Raw genomic sequence first — 21,618 nt, forward strand, 5'->3', positions numbered from 1 at the left:
GGTGATAGAAGTCGGAGCATGGTTATGCAGGTGGTGGTACAGGGATCATGAGAGACACTTCTGGCTGCTGGAAATGCTTTTCGATCTGGGGCGTATACACAGGAGTATACATTTGTCAAAACTCATTAAACTGTACTCAAGTTTTCAACTTAAGATTTATACACTTTGGAGCATCTAAATCATATGTCAATTTTAAAAACAGCTGGGCAGCACCTGGCTTTCACCCCCTCAGCCCTGAAGGAAAGCAAACACTTCCATCTTTCTTATCCCCGGGTCATAAACTATATTGTTTCCCAACAAAGCTGTATCTGAACAGTGTTTATTTGACTCTTTTGAGTGCCTCCACCAGCAGGGTTTTTACAACTCTGTCCAGCATCTTTGGAAGGATGCTCTCCACCCACCTCACCCCCAAAGTAACCAAGGGCTGTCTTCATAAACAGATGCTTCGGACTGCCCACTCCTGCACGGCTCTGCCAGTGTCTGCAGGGCAATGAGATGAGTCTGGGCTTCCTGTTTCCAAGAGGATTTTGAGTGGGCGGCACTACAGCTTGGAGTTTCCCTGTTATCACCTGGGGAACACGATCTTTTGGCAACTGTACCTGTAAATTCAGATTAACAGAGCCTTTTGCCATCCCATAAAGTCAGTTTCCCTTTCCTCAAATCTCACTTTATAAACAGCCCTGCTCCCCGGCTGAGCTGGCTTTATGTGTTTATGATAACCTAGGTTCAAACCTGGCATGTACAGAGCCCTATCTATCCCCCACCCCCGTCCTTTTCTGAGGAATCCAAAGGATAAAGTCTGGTTATAAAAGGCCATGACCAACCTGCTGGGCTGCAGGTGGAAGCTCTGGGACCACACAGTAAGTCACAGCCCCACGTGGGCAGGGAGCCGGGTAGGGGTAGGGCTGCCAGGGGGACGTGGCCCAGAACAGGGGAGCACAGCAGTGCAAAGGCCCTGGGTCCAGGGTCCGAGAGAGGTGCTGCCCAACTCCCTGTGTGCAGGGAGGCCTCAGCCTCAGGGTCCCCACCTCGAGGGAGGGCCCTATGTGTGCTGAGGGCCGCCCGCCCTGTCCGCCAGCCTCGTGCCTGTGCATCTGGTGTCCGTGCATGTCTCTGTCTTCATCCCCGAAGATGCTGCCCTCTTGGACCATCGGCCTTCTCCTGCTGGCCACAGTCAGAGGTGAGGATACTGCCACCATCCCTTTGGTGACCGGGCCTGGGCTGGCCTTTGAGGGAGACAGACAGAAGCATCATCATCATCTTCTTCCTAATTAACAGCATTATCCTTATTGCATGAAACAGCAATCGCTACCAGTCGGGGAGTGATGACTCTGCAGTAAAGACAGGGCACCATGCTCAACAAGGATGATCCCAGCATTGTTCCATCCTCCTGCAAAGGCTCCAGTGGCTGGAGCAGGCGGCGGAGGTGGCAGGCAGCTGGGCCAGGTGGAGAGTGGGACGTTCTTGTCAGGCCCCCAGTACCCTCAGTCCCTAGGCATGGACAAGTGCACGTCTGCAGATTAAAATCCTGTGGACGTGTCCCCCTGTGAACTCCCGTCCTGCCCGGCCTCCTGCCCAGAGGAGATGCAGACACCCACATTCTACTTGTCCTGAAACCTCCCTTGTTACCAAAGCCCCCTGAGCCCAAATCTGCTTATGCCCATCCCCCCACCTCCCCGCAGGTGTACCTCGCAGGTGCTCTCTTTCCCACACTGCCGGGTCTTCTCACCTCCTCTCCCATCAGTCAGAACCCCTCACTGCCTGGCTCGGGCCCCCAAACCCTGCTGAGCACAGTCTCCCCAAGAGCAGACATGATCTCCTCCAGTCCCTGCAAAGGCTTTCTTCTGCATCCGGACCCTTCCCCCTTGTCTCCTCAGCTTGTCCCCAGCCCCCTCTTGCCTTTCTGGAATTCCACCCCGGCCTTGCAGCCAGACCCGGCCCCCTGACAGAAGAGCCCGGGTGGGGTCTGGCTGTTCCTCAGGCCTTTCCAACCCCTCTTGGTCTCCTTCGCTGATCTGCTGCTTCCTCCTGCCCCAGACATGGGCATTCCCAAAGGTCACTACAGGTGCCCTCTTCACCTTTCTGTTCCTCAGGACTGCCCCCTTGTCCAGTCCCCACCAGCACACCCCCAGTCCTCCCATGTTCCAGGCAGCTCCACCAGGGCCTCCCACCACGCCTCAAACTCACTTGTCCCACACCAGGCTTGGACAGCACCCCCTAGCCCCATCTCCTCACCTCTTCCTTAACTTCCTCTGCCATCAGGTCAGAACGCCTCTCCCCTGCCCCCAGGCTCCCCCACCTCTGAGCCACTTACGCTTGGCTCCCACCCCACTCACGGGCTCAGCACCCCCAGCACCTCCCCACTACCCACCTAACGCCCAGGTACCTTAACCCGGCATCGAAGCCCCTGCGCTTACCATCTGAAGCCAAGTTGCTTTAGCCTCCTGTGGCCTTTCCTGTGGGACTGTTCCCTCTTCCCAGAATGAATTCAACGCTGTCTTTATTCCTTCCCAGTTAGATTTCCTCTCTTTCAGGGCCGGGTTTCGATCTGATTTGTCTCTATGGCTCCCCAATTCCTACTTTTATTCCCAGTTAAGCTTCTCGGGTTCAAATCGTGGCTCCACCACTGGCTGTGGCCTTGGGTAGCTGACTTTTCGTCTCCGTGCCTTGGGCTCTTCTTCTGTCAAATAGAGGTAATATTCATTCCTTCCTCATGGGCTGTTTGGAGGCTAAACAGGCCAATACTGGTAAAACACTAGTGTGGTATCTGGTACATAGTAAACAACAAGTATTAACTATTACCAGTTTTTGGATGAATGACCAATATTTGGCTCCATCAGTTGAGGAAGCCTAAGAGAGAAAATCCATTGTAATCCTCTGGATTTGAAATTATGTCACCCCTGGTTATACTGGGGGTGACATAATTGTGAAAATATGTCATGGACTAGAGAAAGGACCCTCAGATTTAGATGGGGATATTTAGGTCATCAATTGCATGTACTGAGCCCCTACTATACACAGTATGATGCAAAAATAAATTCTCCCTCTTCTTAAGACATTTACCTTTTCAAAGAACAGGGAAATCTGAAATGGCAGAGAATAATTTGGAAAAAATAAAGGTGCATAGCAGGATGACGTGAAGACATGTGGACTGGACAGATGCCCAGGAATGCCTACTGTGTGCATGGCCTGTGCTGGATGTAAGAGAGACCTCAAGACTCATCGAGTAGCATTTCTGTGCTACAACATTCGTAGACACTTGATAAATACCTGATGGTTGATGAGTGGATGTAAAGGGCCATCTGGGAGTTTCCTGCAAGAGGTAGTTTTAAGGCTGAAGGTTCCCAGGAATTCTCAGTGATTCCCCAACTTGCCTGATGAACAGGGGCACTTATTAAATATGCTGTTTCTCGGGCCCCACCCCAGACCCTCTGAATCAGAATCTCTGAGGGACGGGCCTGGGGGTGTGTATATGCCCATTCACCCTCAGCCCCCAGGTGGTTCTTATCAACACAGAAGTCTGAGGAACACTGACAGCAAAGATAAAGATGAGCACTGGCCTTCACCAGCCCTGAGCTGTACCCTGAAGAGTCCTCCCGAGTAGCTAAGGTGACATTGCTCCTTCTCAGAACCTCACAAGTGTCCTGTTTGTTCCTCTTCCTGACCCAGGAAAGGAGACCTGCTACAAACCTTTTGGCTGCTTTTCCGATGAAAAACCATGGACCAGGATCTTTCAGCGGCCTTTAAAGTTATTTCCCTGGTCTCCCGAGGACATTGACACCCACTTTCTTCTGTATACAAATGAGAATCCAAATAACTACCAAGTAAGAGGGGCATAGAATGACCGCATGGTGGGGGATTTGGGCGCCCACGCTGGAGCCTTCACATGGTTGTCTGAGGAATAATTCACTGCCTTGGAACTTTTTACATGATGCTCCCTCACCAATGTTAGACTTAGAGCCATCTTAGCTCTCGGGATCATAAATCCCGAGATGAAATCTATGGACGCCCAACCCGGAAACTGACACATTCACACACTTGTGCACAGAACTGCAGGGCTTCCCAGGATTAGAACCCTGTTTGGGGAGGAAGGGGGTGTGAGCAGCTCTTATGGAGAAACCCAGACCTATGTATCCCTGAGAGGGTCTGTCTTCTTTCCGAACCAGGCAGTGGAAGGAGCGTAGCCCCTCAGAGGGTAAGGATTGGGCCATGTAAATCCTTCCTCAGGAGGAAGAAGGGGAACAGGGGACATTTAATGACAAAGGAGAAATTTGGGGACCCTTGGAGCAATCTTCAGTTCCCCGAAGGCCTGCCAGGTGGAGGCCAGCAGGCTTCCTCCAGGTGCTCAGAAGTGAACAGGAAGAACTTGCTCAGAACTCAAGCAGCTCACAGCTCTGACCCCAAACCAAGTTTGAGAGAGCAGGGTGTCTGTCTATAGGTCCCCGAGGTCACCTACTGTTGGATTCTAGGTGACAAACTACCCACCCAGAGTCCCCATTTAAAAAGATAATTTTTTAAAATAAAATATATTTTATGCAAAAAAAAAAAAAAAAAATCCTGAGAAGGGATTCATAGGCTTCTCCAGATGGCCAAAGAGGTCTTGGCACAGAAAAGCTGAGGAACCCCTGGGCCAGAAGCATCAGGCATAAGGGGAGATGCACCTCAATGGAGCAGGAAGGGTTAAATGCATAAAATAAAAAACACTGGATTAAAAAGGACACTAATTATACTGGAAAACAGTTATCAGAACATTTAAAAAGATAAATATGGGATATAGTAATATGTGTGCTGCTTTATTATCTCACTAAATAGCAAGGTCTAGGGGTTGGTCTAATAACTTCTGTAATTTTAAATAGTAATGAGTACAAATGATATTTTTAAATATCTGTAACAACTGTAATATAAAATGAAAATATCTGCCACCTCTGTTGGTGACAGTGTATTGCTAAGTCTGCTATGTTTGTTGTTCAATTTCACAATTAACAAAAATGCTACATGTCAGTATAGAAAAATCAATAAACTTGGACTTTCTGAATCTATCCTCCAACCCTAAGTCAGGAACTCCTGTTCTAGCCTCACCCAACTTCTGGGAGTTGAATCTGTCACCTTGGTCTTACAGGAATGGGCTCTAATGGGTCTGTGGTTTGGAAATTCAAATTCATCTTTTCTAATTTAACCAGCGGATCAATGTCACTGACCTAGCCACCATCGAGGCTTCAAACTTCCAACTGGACCGCAAGACGCGCTTCGTCATCCACGGCTTCCTAGACAAGGGGGAGGAGGACTGGATAATTGACCTGTGCAAGGTAGGCACTCACCCTCCTCACCTGGTGAGAGCAGCGCCCAGCACATGGAGTCAAACGCTGCATCCCCTGAGGCTGGGAAAGGATAACCTCCCAGGAGAGATGGGTCCATCCTAAAACCACTGAGGAAAACTCGGGTTCTCATGGGCACCCAATGTCAAGGTCTCCCAACTCATGAACCTCTAGTCAAACATCTCCTTATGAGGCTGAAAAGACCCAGAGTCCAATCAGAAAGTCCCAGAGGTGGAGACAACAGCAAATTACCTGGCGCTTGTCTCTGATGGTTTATATAAAACCCTTGTATGTCATAAAAAATACTTTACCCCCCACAGCACTACTATCCAAAAGCATTTTCTGTGATGATGGAAATGTTCTATATCTGCACTACCTGAATCAGGAGTCACTGGCCACCTGTGCTTACTGAGCACTTGACTTGTGGCTAGTGTGACCAAAGAACTGAATTTTAAATTTTATTTCATTTTAATTAATTGTAAAGAGCCACACGTGGCTTGTAGCCACAGTATTGGACAGTGCAGCTCTATAGTGATCATGAATATTAGTAATGAATTATTATTCATACCATCCATTTCCTGAGCACTTACTGTGAGTCTGGCATGTGCTAATCATTCCACAGTCCTTGTCCCGTTTAACCCTCCCAGCCACGTGGTGAGGCAGCCACAGTTATGGTTCTCATTTTATAGATGAAGAAATTGAGGCAAAGAAAAGTTCAGTGCTTGCCCAAAGTTGAATCCAGGGGTGGAATGCGAAACGAGGTCTTCTGTCCACAAGACACCACAATCCCGTGTGTCTACAGCTTTAGCCTGTAGGAGGTGCCCATGGCACGGCTCTTAGGGGCTTAAGCTGCGCTGGGATAAGACCTTGAGCAGCTTCTGCCCGAGCGCTCTTTGTTCTTCTTGGTCTGGGGTTTCACACGTGCCTCCTGAGTTCCAGAGGGAGGCTATGAGGACCTGGAAATTGGAGAGCCGAGGGTATGTGGTCCACCATGATGCCTTGACCCCCCAGCCAACCACTCCCAACTTCAAAATGCAGTCCAGGACCTCCCCAAATGAACAAAGGATATAGTGTAGCCCTTTCTGATATTTCTTCCCTCCACTCCCCAAGGGACCAGTATCTGTGCTTGGGTCACACTACATGATACAAAAGATGCATGTATCCGGGAGAGTTGTCTCCTACCTCGGTCTAAATTTCATCTTATTAAACTTGTCCCTCAATACTTTATATCTCCCATCAAAGCATTTTTGGGAACATAAAAGCAGCCTCTCTGTGGCTTCAACTATCTAGTATAAGGGTCTGCAAACTTTCCTGTAGAAGAGCAGGTAATACATATTGTAGCATTTGTGGGTCATATGGTTTCAGCTCATATGGCTTCTGTTGTAGCTATGAGGCAGAGATGAACGCTATGTAAACAAATGGGTGTGGCTGTTTGCAATAAAACTTCATAAAAGCAGTTAGCAAACTTCTACCAGAGTGGATTTGGCACTCAGGTAGTAGTTTGCTAACCCCTGACCTCGTAAGTCATCTTTCTGACCTGGTTGTGTCAATGACCATCTGTAAAACCTTAGACAAGTCACTCTGTTCCAGGCCTCAGTTTCCACATCTGCTAAGTGGGAGTAAGTATACCCAGTTCATAGCACTGTGGTGTGGACCAGGACAAGTGTGAGGATTATTAAAGCTCTGACACAAGCTAGATGCTTGATGGTTGTGAATTCCTATCTCTGGAGTGTGCAACCCGTGGCTGTTAATAAACTGGTTTCTCCCTCATGTTTGTCTTTCCCAGAAAATGTTTAAAGTGGAGAAGGTGAACTGCATGTGTGTGGACTGGAAGCGCGGGGCCCACACAGGATACACCCAAGCTGTCCACAACACTCGGGTCGTGGGAGCGGAGATAGCTTACTTAATACAACGGCTGTCAGTAACCCCCTGCCTGGGCCACGTCCTGTGGGTAGGGGGCAGGGAGAGGGGCAGGCCAGTGCCCCGTGGCACCCAGGGGCAGCCTGGGGACCCATGGGTAGAGGCAGAGCCTGAAAGCCGGGAGCCCAAGAAGGGCCTTTGCTACATGAAGCTGCAAACTTCCTCCCTCCGGGGTTGTCCTGAAGATCCCTAGCTGTGGGGCCTGAGGCAGACTAACCTCTTCAAGCCTCAGTTTCCCCTTTTGAAATAAGCCTTCCTTGCAGGCTGTTCTGGGAATTGTAGAGCAGGCTGGGCTGCCCTGAAGTTCTCAGCCCAGATGAGTCTTCACTCTCAGGGAAGGTCCCTTACAGGGAAGGTCGAGTCTGGAGAACCCCAGAGCCGGGCCCATTACCACGTTCTGCACTGGCCCAGCCCCTGCCGGGGACGAGGGGCAGGAGGTCCGCGGTGGGCTGCGTGTGGGAGCCCGCAAAGCACTGCCAGTCCCGGCCAAGGCGGCCTGCAGGTGACGCGCTGGTCGCTGGTCAGCACCGTTACCCCGCGCGCTAGCCAGACCCCGGGACCTGCAGACTGTGGCCAGCCAGGGGCCGGGTCGCGCTGTCCTAGGCGGCGGCCAGGAGCCGGGGGTCGTTCCTCCCGAGTTTCCAGCCTGGGTGCTGGCCCGATCCCCGCTCCCCGAGAGCCGGCGCCTCCCCACCCGTTGCTCTGGGACCTGACGCTCCTTCCCTCCGCAGACCCAGCTGGGCTATGGCCCCGAGAACGTGCACCTCATCGGCCACAGCCTGGGCGCGCACACGGCCGCTGAGGCGGGCAGGAGGCTGGGGGGCCGCGTGGGCAGGATCACAGGTAGGGGCGCTGGGCCGGGGTTGGGGGCGGGCGCCGGCCCAGCCAGGGGAGCAGGCGGTGGAAGGCGAGACCCACGCGCTTCCCACAGCCAAGGGCGCCCATTCCGGTCCTCCTGGAACTGGTTTTAGGCGGTGCAGGGGACTTAAAAAATAATTATTCATATATTTTCATGTGTACTAGAAAATATACGATTGTAATCAAAAATACATTTATAAAAAAAGAAAAATATAACTAACACATGAAACTCATGACTTCAGGGTTATTATTGCTAGCGTACGGCAAAGTTTTTTAAAAAGTGAGATGATTTTTGAAAAAGATCAATTCATCAGTTCCACAAATAATTATTGAATGTCTGTGCTGTGCCCGGACAGGCAGAAAATGAAAGTGACTAGCTGAGACCTGCCATAGGAGGTGCTCAGTAAAGAATGAATAGAGGGGGCTTCCCTTCCCTGGTGGCGCAGTGGTTGAGAGTCCGCCTGCCGATGCGGGGGACGCGGGTTCGTGCCCCGGTCCGGGAGGATCCCACATGCCGCGGAGCGGCTGGGCCCGTGAGCCGTGGGCGCTGAGCCTGCGCGTCCGGAGCCTGTGCTCCGCAACGGGAGAGGCCACAGCACTGAGAGGCCCGCGTACCGCCAAAAAAAAAAAAAAAAAAAAAAAGAATGAATGGAGGAAGGAAACACTAGGCAGAATGAATACACGGACATAGACACAGACCACCGTTTGGTGCACCGCATCAGTATGTAACTTACGCAAACTGTTCAAGCATTTAACGAATGCGTCTGTTGCTCTGGGCACCAGGCTAGGCTTCGGGTGAAGGATAAAAGGTCAATAGTTCCTATTTACCTAGAATTTTTCAGTTTGCCATGTCCTTTCTCTTAGGTCTTTTCATGGGATTTTCACAGTAACCCTGCCAGGGGAGTTACTGTTGTTATTCCCACTTTCCAGGTTCAAGGAGAACAGGCACCTGGCCTTGCACAGAGCCAGCACTAGACGTAGGTCACCGAGTCCTGAGGGCCCTGCTCCTTCCACCTTCTGCTTCTCTCTTTTTTTTTTTTCTTTTTTGCGGTACGCAGGCCTCTCACTGTTGTGGCCTCTCCCGCTGCGGAGCACAGGCTCCGGACACGCAGGCTCAGTGGCCATGGCTCACGGGCCCAGCCGCTCCGCGGCATGTGGGATCCTCCCACACCAGGGCACCAACCCGTGTCCCCTGCGTCGGCAGGTGGACTCTCAACCACTGTGCCACCAGGGAAACCCTCTGCTTTTCTTTGGAGATGAACTGGGCACGGCCCCTGCCTCAGGAAATCCACAGTCTAGTGCAGGAGGCAGACAACTAAGTAGGCAACTAAAAGCCAAAGCAGAATTAACTAATGCAAAAGAATCCTATGCCATGAGGAGGTAATGAGCCAAAAAAGGAGAGGCTACATTTCCCATGAAGAGGTCGTGTTTGAGGGGGTCTTGGAGGGGAGAGAGATTAGGGGAGAATGCGGGGGAGTGAGCGGCAGGCCGGGGGCCATGACCACAGACGCAGGGGAATGGACTGTGCAGGGCTCGGAGACTGTGGAGGAGCTGGGCCAGGCCTGGGAGCTCAGTCTTGGAGGGCAGTGGCCAAACAGAACGTGTGTGAGGGAAAAAAGGAAAAGGGAGACGCGGGGAGCAAGGGTACCATCCCAATCTTCCATGACTCCAGGCAGTGGGGATTTCTGGATGTTCTGTGACGGGCAACGACCCCACTGGCAGCCTTTCTGTCCCAGCCTCTCTCCCAAGCAGACCAGGAGCTACAGACTCAATTCTCCAAGCTATGACTGATGGGGCGTGGGGTGCTTTGCCCAGGAATCCCCATGGATTTTGTGTATACAGGGTTTAGATCCTGGGTGGTCTTAGCGTGCAGCCTCCCTGTCCACCTCCCCCTTCTTAGGGCTGGACCCGGCACAGCCATGCTTCCAGGGCACGCCAGAGGAGGTTCGGCTGGACCCGTCCGATGCCATGTTTGTGGATGTGATTCACACAGATTCTGCTCCCATAATCCCTTTCCTGGGTAAGTTCCTCACCCCACCTCTCAGGGACCAGGGCTATAACTGATGAGAGCATGTGCACCCTGCCACCCTCCCCAACCTGCACACACATACCACAGGGTGGTATTCAAAATGGTTAACCAATCAGTCAAAATGGGTGTTTGGGCACCAACCAGTCAAAATGGGTGTCAGCCACAAACAAACAGCCAGTTCAGCGCCAGTGATATCAGCCTGAGGCCCCAGGTAGGACAAAAGTCTTCTATAACCTGTGGAAGGCTCACTCAGTCTCCAAACTCTGCATCCTTCCCTAGTCTGTCAGTATCCAGAGTGGTATTTATTATGGATGTTTGACCTGTACTTGCAAAATGCAAAGGTAATCTTTGCATTTTTTTTCTTCTTTTGTCAAAGCTTTGCTTACAGTTTGTTTTGTTGGAGATTAAATATCGCCCTTAATTGAATTCTTCTAAAATTAACATTCTTTTTTCAATATTTTCTTGTATAACCACTCATGAAATGTGCCAATAAAAGGTATGTTTTTGATGATCCTGTCACTTATGGAGTGTTTACCATGTGCTGCATTGAACATTTTGCATACATTAGCTCATTAATCATTGTAAAAACCCCGAAAAGTGGGTATTGTTTTTACCACTTCATAGCTGAGGAAACTGAGGCTCAACAAGGTCAAGTAACTGATCAAGTAATTGTCAAGTAATTGTCAAGATCACAGATATGTAAGAAGAACCAGGATGTGATCACAGGTCTGTGTGCTTCAAAATCCAAACCACCTAGCCATTATGCTGTGGTTCTCAATATAATAACAAAGTTTACGTGGTCTCAGTGTAACACTATAATGTAGAAACCAAAATTTTAAAATGAATAAAGTAATAGAAAGTGCACCAGCCCTGCCCTGATATGTGTCTTCTGGTGCATAATGGTATCAGGACACCGATGATGGTATCGTGTTGTTCAGGGCGTCCCCAAGACAGACAGACAGACACAAATACACATGTGCCGGCTCACCCAGAGCCTACCTCCCCCCTCATCTTACGTCCTCTGCTCTCTCCTCCTTTCTTTTTTTTTGTTTTTGGTACGCGGGCCTCTCACTGTTGTGGCCTCTCCCGTTGCAGAGCACAGGCTCCGGACACGCAGGCTCAGCGGCCATGGCTCACGGGTCCAGCCGCTCTGCAGCATGTGGGATCTTCCCGGACCGGGGCACGAACCCGTGTCCCCTGCATCGGCAGGCGGACTCTCAACCACTGTGCCACCAGGGAAGCCCCAACTCCTTTCTTGTCTTGCCAAGTGCTCATCTGAGAACTTTTGCAGAGCCAGAGACAAGGGGGCTGCACTGTGGGGAGAAGTTGCCAAGAAGGCTCTTGCTCCCATTGGAAGGAGTTGAACGCTCTTCGTGGCCACCACCTGACTCTGGGACCACTTCCCTCACACTCACCTCTGCTGCCAATGTTTCAGGTTTTGGAATGAGCCAAAAGGTGGGCCACCTGGATTTCTACCCAAATGGAGGAAAGGAAATGCCTGGATGTCAGAAAAATACCCTGTCAACCATCATTGATATAAATGGAATATGGGAAGGTATGTAAATGAGAGAAGCAAGACAGCAGCTGCTCCACTTGGGGAGAAGGCAGGTGGTGTGGTCTGTGCCGGGCATTTTCACAGCAGTGGCACGAGATAGTTACTCTGGTTAGTCCCATTTTACAGACGAGGAAATGGGGTCAGAAAAGTGATAAAACTTGCCCAAGGCCACCTTATATTTAAGCCCAATTTCTGGCTGCAAAGCCCGACCCCATGCCCAGCCTGCGCCTTTTCCCCCTTAGCAGGATGCTGAGATGTGGGCTGCACTGGCACATCAGTTAGGACCCAGCTTTGCCTTTGGCCCCCATCCTTCCTTCAGTGCAGGCTCCTTGAAGATCTGCAGAGCATAAGCAAAGATTTGGAGGGTTTTGACTTTCTTGCCATTTGCTATTGGACTGAGCTGGTAAGAAGACGATGGGGGGAAGGGGGAGGACGGACGTGCCCTGTGGGTTTGAGGGGCACGTGCATGGAGGTGGAGACCTGGGGGTCTGGGTGACGAGCCTTGTACGTGTCTCCATTTATCTGAGAAAGCAGGCCCAGTACCCCTAATGTTAGGTGATCTAAAGTACCATCTCCATTAGCCGTCCCTTGTTCTGGCCTGGGGCTATTCCTGTTGCCCCTCCCCTGAGAACAGGCTTCACTCTCCTCCCTAAAAGTGGAGGCTTTGAGTCTGTGATCGTCTCATTTTAGTCTTTATTTTTTCTGAGCGGGGAGTTCCCCGAGGCCAGGGGCTGTAGCCTGGGAGACCCGGACTCCTCAGGACCCTGCGCAGGGCCTGGCGCAAAGCAAGCTCTGTGTCCAGCTTGTTACCTTGAGTTGAGCGGCCTTCCGTGGCATTTTAATCTTGCATGTGCTTCATGTGAAAGAGCAGAGTGGATAAAACAATAGCCAACATCCCCCGACAGTCGGTGGAGCTTTTCACCTCCTCTCTGCTCAGCACCAGGTAACTCGAGGGGTGGCTCCTTGGCTGATCTGCTTTCTGAAAGAACACCAGAGTCACAGTGAGGGCTGCCCCCTCTCAGATGGGACGAGCAGGGCACACATAATAGGAAGGAGCCCAGGTTTAATTAGAGAGGTGACCGGTCGCTGGAATGTGCTTCTGTTGTGTGCGTGCCGAGTCACCCTGGCCTCTGAGGAACAGTGACATCCGCTTGCTTCTCTAACATGGAATCCCTGGGCAGCAATTTTGGATGAAAGAGACAGTTAAGTTCGAAACAGGTCCTTTTGTCTGGTAATGAGTGTTGGTGTGGGGTGCGCGGGACTGGGGGGCTTATGGAGAGCTAATCCCCCAAGCACAAAGGGCAACATTCCTTTCCCCACGGGTGGCGGATGAAGCCCGGCAGACCCCCCAGCAGTGGTCCCCAGGTATGCCAGGGTCACTGTGGATCACTCCATGGGAAGTTTGTACCTAGTAGCTGGAGACAGGAAAAGACAATTTCCCAAACAAGAGGACTTTGGTTTAAAGAGAAAGACGGTAAATAAAATGCAGTGAAAGAGTAGCCAGAGGCCATGGGGACCTTGCTCTCCATTGCTTTTACCTTATGCCTGGAGGAGTAAAAAGGAAGAATTTCTCAGCCTGAGACCATAGACAGAAAAGCTTGGTTCACGCGAAAGGTGAAGTATGATATGTCTCTAACCAACGCCCCCCACTCCCCCAAGCCTTCGTTATTCATTTACGTTACATGCCTGGCCCCCGGGGATTAGACAGAGGTGCTTGTTAGACCTTCTCATTCCCTAACACTTGCCTAGCCCTGAGGGGGACCACCCCAGAAAATGGACAGTGCCGGGGAGAGGAAAGCGACTCCGGCCAACCACCACTACTAAACAGGCCCCCAGCTTTTCTACTTGCCCCAAAGTATGTCAAGGTCAATGACAGAAATTTTGAATTGTGACCAAGGTGTTCAGGGGCAGCAATACCCACCTGTGAAATGCAGAGGTGATTCCTCGCTGGGTCAGAATGGTTCGGGCTTCAAAAGTTTAATGCTTCTTGTGAGCGCCCTTGGCCTTTGCCTTCTCAGGAACCCAAGACTTTGTGGCTTGCAATCACCTAAGAAGCTACAAGTATTACTCAAGCAGTATCCTCAGCCCCGAAGGCTTCCTGGGCTACCCTTGTGCGTCCTACAATGAGTTTCAGGAGGTAGGTCACACCAGGGGCCCAGGGAAGTTGATGGTGATGGTGGTGTTGTCCCTTTGGCTTGGAACAGAGCAGAGATGTAACTCCACGGCTAACGAGAGGAGGCACTAGAAATGCTGAGGCTCACAGAGCCTTCCTCCCAGGAATAGGATGGGCAGGAGGGGGACAGCACAGACTTGAACTGTGCTGGGCCTTCCCTAGATCCCCAACTTTTCATTCTGGAAAATTCCCAGTGTGTGCAAGGATGCATGGGTAGATGGATGCATGCATGCATGGATCAGTGGATGGGGGATAAGGGGTAGAATGGATACATGAATGGAAGGAAGCATAGGTAGATGAGAAGATGGATGAGGGAGGGATGGATGGATGGATGGATGGATAGATAGGAGGATGGAAAGGAAAATGCGTGAGTCAAAGGCCTACGACTCACAGACAGACTGTTTTCTTTCACTAGAGTGGCTGTTTCCCTTGTCCTGCTGAAGGATGCCCCAAAATGGGGCACTATGCTGACCAATTTCAGGGGAAAACCAGTGCTGTGGGACAAACTTTTTTCCTGAACACAGGAAGCAGTGGTAACTTTACTCGTAAGTTTCCATTTTACTCATTTAAAAATTCTTGCAAATAATTTTAGAGTATCAGCCTTATTAGGACCCTTGGGAGCAATTGACAGAAACTCACCTCCAACCCGTTTAAGCTATAATGGAAAGACAGTAGAATGGCATTTGTCTTGGATCTCAAGTTCACCCCTTTAACCAAAAATACTGATCAATGGAATAAAGTACAGTGATTGGCCCAGGCTGGGTCACACGTCCACCCACCCCAGTGGCAGGAAAGATGGATCCATTAACAGAAGAGGGCAAGGTGGGGCAAAGCCACTGTAAGTCAAGACGTCTCCTAGCTAAATACCTCTTCTGCCAGTCCCCCTGCACACACAGAAGCACACTGCATTTCTGTTGTTGTTTTGCCCAGCTTCTCATGAAAAAAGTACAAGATAGCAAAATGATCAAGATTCTTTTGTTATAAATAATATCACATGGTAGCCGAATAGAAGAGCAATTCTTTTTCAATGGATTTTTACATTTAAAAAATGTATATAGCACTTCACAAAACTCTTTTCGCATACAGTATTTCATGTAATCTTCACAATATTTATCATGAAAGATCACGATTTGGCGCTCTCTATAAAGTCTTATGTGTATGTTCCTTTAACCCAGTCATTCCACTTCTCAGAGTGTACCTTAGGAAAATACTTGCATGAGAAAGTGCTCAAGGGTGTTCACTGCAGCACTGTTTTTAATACCAGAAGATTGGAGAGAGGAACCTGGATACCCACCAATTGGTAAACCACCAAATACTGTACAGAACCGCTCAAAAGAAGGAGATAGCTCTATGTGCTGAGGAGAGATCTCTAAGGCATATTTAGTGAAAAGGCAAGTGACAGAACAGCCTGCAACATGTCATGTATCAGTCAGGGTCCCAACAGGAGACAGACTTCATCCAAGTGGCTCAAATGGAGAGATTTTACTGAAGGGCCTCCTGTTAGAGGTGTGGGCAGGGTTAAAGGAACAAGCAAGATTTTCATGTTAAATTTTTACTTACCCATATTCATATTTTCCAAAATTTTATAATAAAATATTTTTCTCTGTAACAAGAAAAAAAAAAGCAAGGGATGCTGAGGCCCCCGGAATCTGGTGGCTATGCAGCTCCCAGAATGCAGGGAAGGAGGGAGTTTCTGCCAGACTCATGGTTCTGGAGCAAGGGGGGAGCCAGGGAGATGACACCTGCACCTCTCTCCTCCTGCCTTCTGACCTCCTGCATACACCTCTTATTGGCTAAACCCAGCTAAAAGCCAGCAGCAAGGATCCTGGGGTGGGAGGCAAACATTCTGGAACACAGGGCAGGACAGAGAAAGGGAATCATTCTGGGGTGGGGATGGGTGGAGGGAATAGAGAATAACAGCACGTACTATTGAAAGAAGGGAAAAGAAGCCTGTATTCTTTTATGTACATAGGTGTGTGAGAGAAAGAGAAAGAGAAAGCTCTAGATCAGCATATCTCAACCTCACACTACTGACATTTGGGGCTGGATAATTCGTTGTTGTAGGCGTCTGTCCTGTGCATTGCAGTTTGTTTAACAGATCCTTGGTCTCTACGCACTAGATGCCAGTAGCTCTCCACACCCACCCCACCTCACCCCCAGTGTGACAACCAAAGAAGCCTCCAGATTTTGCCAAATGTCCCCAGGGAGGCAAAATCTCCCCCTGATTGGGAACCACTGGACTTGATTAAGTATAGAGACCAAAGTAGTGACGTCAGGGAAGGACCCGGGATGCAGGGCAGGTAGATGGGGAGCTGATGAAGGTTGTTTCTTCTTTTAATTTATCTGGGTTGTTTTTCTATTGAGAATATGTCCGTCGCATGTGAAAATAGCAATAAACTAAAAGAGCGGTAGGTGATTTATCCAAACATTAGAGCCACAAGCGTCTCCCTCTCCCTGTGGCTTTTCTGGGGTTGGCCAGTGATGTGTACCCAGAGTACACAGGTGCAGTAACCGGCTGCCTTGCATCCATCAGGGCACATACATTGCTGTATCAACAAGAGATTGTGCTGAAGTATAAGATTTACTTCCTCTGGAGTCCCTCACCCCCACCTACAATCTGAATCCCGGGACCCCAAACCTCGCTTAAGGAAATCATTACTCACGTTCACCCTTACCTCTCATCCGCGGGGGACTTAGAGCTTGGAACAAGACTGCGTCCACGGGGTCATTCTTTTCAACAAGAGGAGTTAATCGAATGATTGTATTTCTTTCAACAGGTTGGAGATATAGGGTCTCTGTCACACTGGCTGGAAAAAAGAAAGTGAGTGGTTACATCAAGATTGCTTTGTATGGAAGTAATGGAAACTCAAAACAATATGAAATTTTCAAGTAAGTTTGATAGTAAAGTGAAATGACCACACTTTCCATAATAGATTCTTTATACAAGATTGGGTATAAACTGCTTTATAAATCTAGCTATCTATTATACAGGACCATTGAATCCTGGAATGTCAAAGCTGGAAGGAAGGCTTAGCATCTGGTTCAATCACCCCATTTTACACACGAGAGGAGTGAAGCCCAGAGGGGGACTGGCTATTTAAAATGAGACAAATGCTGACTCCTTTTGGATTGTCAGTCATTGCTTCCTGACTTAGGTTTTATGAAAATCAAATTCTCCTTAGGCCAGGCACGTTTGTATGGCAACTCCCTTCCCGGCAACACACACACAGGAAGCCTGAGGTCAGCTTCTCGTTGCTGTGGTAGCCTCAGCACCTACTTTTGCTGGACATATGAGGTACTTGGTAAATGTGTGTTGGATGAATGCATAACCGTGCTGTAAAAAGAGATTCTGTTTTTTGCACGAACTTTTCCATAATAATTTTCGTGTTAAGTTAAAATTCCTTGACAACTTCCTGCGCTACATATGAGGGGCTAACAAATGACCTCGGCTGACCCACAGGCATCTTCTAACATAAGACGTTGCATTAATATAGTCCTGCAGTGAACTAATAGGGTTAATATGCCACCCCAAATACTTAACTTCCCTCTAGGGACAAACTAAGACAATGGAAATCTAGAGTCCAGTATTTTTTACAGGTCTGTTCTTCACAAATACATTTGTGTTTTAGCAGCCCCTGGATGTGCATGAAGTCATACAGCCTATTTTCAGAAAACCAGAAACAGCAGCCGTTGTTTGAAGAAAAAATAAATTGTTGTCATCCTATGTATTTATATATCCAGCTGATATAACATTTTCTGTCTATGTTTTCAGAGGATCTCTCCAACCAGATGCAAGTCATATGCATGACATTGATGTGGACTTCAATGTAGGAAAAGTCCAGAAGGTCAAGTTCCTCTGGAACAACAATGTGATAAATCTCTTCCGGCCCAAATTGGGGGCTTCCCGAATTACAGTGCAAAGTGGTGAAGACAGGGCTGAGTGAGTATCTTTTATTCCATCTAAGTTTTATTTTCTATATTTAGCTATCAATGTATTCACTAATCCATCCATGTGTCCAGTCACCCACCTACCCATATGCGTATTCATCGACTCCTCCATTCATCCAGCCCTTTCCGCTCATCCACTTACCTATCCACTTATCCATCCAGCCATCTCTCCAGACCTGTCTCCTCACCCTTCTGGCTGTTCAGCCATCCATCCATTCATCTACCCAACTATTCATCTCAACTCTCCATCTATCCATCCAATTTACTTTGAAAAATCAATCATTTTCCTTAAGCCAAATTCAACTTGACAGGAGCAAGGCCTCAGTGGTAAGGCATAGATTCAAGGAACAGGCAAATATGAAACTCTTTTACCTTAAGCAATAAGGAAGACACGTGCAGTACTTGTAGGAAATCTCTGAGTTAATTTCAGCTGGGGTGCAGGTATTAATGTAAATTGTTTTGTTTGGAGACTACGGCATGTGTTGGGATCTAGCTTATGGGGGAAAGCTCTTCTCATTTGGAGGAAATAGAATCTTACTTGGTAGGAGTTGGGAGAGTACCTAATTGTGTTTAAAATATGGAAACTCCTAACTGTGTTTAAAATATGATCCACCTTAAAAGAAGATCATCATTGCTAGGCCCAAAACCCCCTAGACTTTGAAAATCTTTGGTCTGACCACTGATTCACTCTCAGCTCATTAAAAGCCCAAGGAGGGGAGGAGGTTCTTTGAGTGGATTTGTTGGCTGAGAGTCACTTGGACTCTGCCTGGTGTAGCAAAAAGCTTTTCAGTCAGAGAGGTCCGAATCCCAGCGAGTTGGCCAAAAGCTGTTTACTCATCTGAGGTCACGCTTCCACAAGCAAACGAGCCTCATGCTGGAAATGTTTTCTTTCACAGGTATAAATTTTGCAGCAGCGACATGGTGCAAGAAGACATTTTACAAACTCTGTACCCTTGTTAAAAATGTGGTGGCCTCAGAAGACCTAAATAGACACTTCCCCAAAGAAGATATACAGATTGCCAACAAACACATGAAAGGATGCTCAACATCACTAATCATTAGAGAAATGCAAATCAAAACCACAATGAGACATCATCTCACACCGGTCAGAATGGCCATCATCAAAAAAATCTACAAACAAACAAACAAAACAAAAAAATCTACAAACAATAAATGCTGGAGAGGGTGTGGAGAAAAGGGAACCCTCTTGCACTGTTGGTGGGAATGTGAATTGATACAGCTACTATGGAGAACAGTATGGAGGTTCCTTAAAAAACTAAAAATAGAACTACCATACGACCCAGCAATTCCACTACTGGGCATATACCCTGAGAAAACCATAATTCAAAAAGAGTCATGTACCAAAATGTTCACTGTAGCTCTATTTACAATAGCTCGGAGATGGAAACAACCTAAGTGTCCATCATTGGATGAATGGATAAAGAAGATGTGGCACATATATACAATGGAATATTACTCAGCCATAAAAAGAAACGAAACTGAGTTATTTGTAGTGAGGTGGATGGACCTAGAGACTGTCATACAGAGTGAAGTAAGTCAGAGAGGCAAAAACAAATACCTTATGCTAACACATATATATGGAATCTAAAAAAAAAGAAAAGAAAATGGTCAGAAGAACCTAGGGGCAAAACGGGAATAAAGACACAGACATAGAGAATGGACTTGAGGATACGGGGAGGGGGAAGGGTAAGCTGTGACAAAGTGAGAGAGTGGCACGGACATATATACACTACCAAACGTAAAATAGATAGCTAGTGGGAAGCAGCCGCAGAGCACAGGGAGATCAGCTCAGTGCTCTGTGACCACCTAGAGTGGTGGGATAAGGAGGGTGGGAGGGAAGGAGATGCAAGAGGGAAGAGATATGGGGACATATGTATATGTATAGCTGATTCACTTTGTTATAAAGCAGAAACTGACACACCCTTGTAAAGCAATTATACTCTAATGAAGATTTTTAAAAATAAAAAAATAAAGGAGAACTGATTTTAAAACATGTGGTGGCCTCTTTATCTTTATGATAATAAAATTTTTAATGGCCTTGTTTTGACGTTGAAGTATTAGTTTGATCTTGAGGTGTTAGTTTGACATTCTCTATGTTCTGGGGTCACATTTCAGAAAATATTTGGGGGACTGGAGCCACTTGGCCACAGGTAATGCCTAGAACATCCCACCGGTCCGCCTCTGCCACCATCTCTCTCAGGGCACTTGGTGTGGCCTGTCCTAATGTATTTTATATCCTTAGACAGTGAAATTCTGTCCTGTTTGAAAAGGTTGCTTCCACACGTTGCCCACTCAGCTTTCAGCATCCTGAGGGAGAGAGAAGACCCCGTGTGAGAGCAGCCTGTGGCATGAGTGACAAGCTCTGAGCATTATTTAGGTGAAACCTGCCTGCGCCATGGAGGAAGGGCTTTAAAAGAAGGTTTAAAAGAAAACCCCACATCCAGGCCACACCCTAGACCACATGGAATTTCTGAGTTGGGGCCCAGCACCAGTACTTTGTAAAACTCCTTGGAGACGTGCACCCAAGGTTGAGAACTGCCTTGTGTGTTTCCTTCTAAGAGTTTGTAACGACACTTTCTAATCTTTCCTCTTGCTAGTTCTCTGAGTGTGATACAGAACTTAAATGCCCAGCTCTGCAGGAAGGGGGAGCTCACGTTGGGTCCCAGCTGTCTCTTTCCCTGTACTACGTGGGCTGGCTTCTCCACTTCTCAACCTCGACACACCTGGGAATAACAGTAGCCCTCCCTCACAGGGTGGCTGTGATGATTAAATAAGACAAAGCATGCATAGCACTTAGCACAGTGCCGGGCACATGATAAATAGCCAATAAGTGAAGCAGGAGGGGCAGGCAGGCCTGAGCTATTCTTTAAGAGTAACAGAGACACCAAGGACAGGACTGAAGCCAAGAACAGCCTCCGAGAAGGTATTTGAAGTGGACCCAACAAAGGATTTGTATTCAGAATGCATAAAGAAAAAGACAGCCACATAGAAAAGTGGACAAAATGATATGAGCAGGCGACACGCAGAGAGACACCTGAATCATAAATGTTTGAGGTTCACCTCACTAGTAGTTGAGGGAATACAAATGAAATTCCGATTACCCAAAATACAACTCCATCAATGACAGAGAATGAGCGAGGGTCCGTATATATCACCATGAATAGATCTCCCAAATGTCCCGTTGAAGAGAAAAGCAAGTGTCAGGAAGATGCCACTTAGATAGGTTACCATGTAAGTACATTTCTGTTCACAAAATACTACTACTCACTGCAGATGTGGTACAAAATATCAAAAGAAGGACGTTCAAAATCCTCCATCAGGGGTGTTATATTTAGTTTTCATTACAAAAGGATCTGGAGCAAATATGACAAAATGTTCGTCTTTGCTAATTCCAGGTGGTGGTTACAATGGTGTTGGTCAATGTTATTTCTTGGTAGTTTTGATCTTTTATCCAAATTGAGGAGAAAAAGGAGAGAGGGGGGTGGTTTACAATACTTTGGAGTTCGGGACCTGTGGCTAGTAGGAGGGGTCACTGGTGAAAGGTTTCTAAGACCCCAAGGTCGTCCCCATCTGTATTTGAATTCAAATCCTGATTTATCTGCCATTGTTCGCAAGACACACAGCAAGAGCCTCTCTCCTCTTGCTTATGGGGACTTGTGTCTGTCACATCAAAACTCTCCATCTTCAGTCTCGGACAGTCTTGCCACTTGTCCTCAGTGTCTTGCTGTCGACCCTGTGTCAATGGTACTACTGATGAGGACCAAACCCAGGACCTGGCAGCATCTTGCTGGAGCCAGCC

General features: G+C 48.2%; 1 protein-coding gene across 1 annotated transcript; it reads left to right on the plus strand.

The window, feature by feature from the left end:
• Positions 1-1,131: 1,131 nt before the first annotated feature.
• Positions 1,132-18,867, plus strand: LOC309792817 (pancreatic lipase-related protein 2; the record flags this gene model as incomplete). The annotated part of the gene is made up of 12 exons (XM_082602669.1): positions 1,132-1,180; positions 3,670-3,824; positions 5,181-5,306; positions 7,102-7,236; positions 7,967-8,078; positions 9,994-10,113; positions 11,558-11,677; positions 13,696-13,814; positions 14,266-14,395; positions 16,628-16,739; positions 17,623-17,790; positions 18,695-18,867. 12 exons carry the CDS (start codon positions 1,132-1,134, stop codon positions 18,756-18,758), a joined length of 1,410 nt encoding a protein of 469 aa, XP_082458795.1. The 3' UTR covers positions 18,759-18,867.
• Between the last annotated feature and the right edge of the window lie 2,751 nt (positions 18,868-21,618).

The sequence above is a fragment of the Mesoplodon mirus genome (genome assembly GCF_964341445.2).
Source record: "Mesoplodon mirus genome assembly, chromosome: 2".
Classification (NCBI taxonomy): Eukaryota; Metazoa; Chordata; class Mammalia; order Artiodactyla; family Ziphiidae; genus Mesoplodon; species Mesoplodon mirus.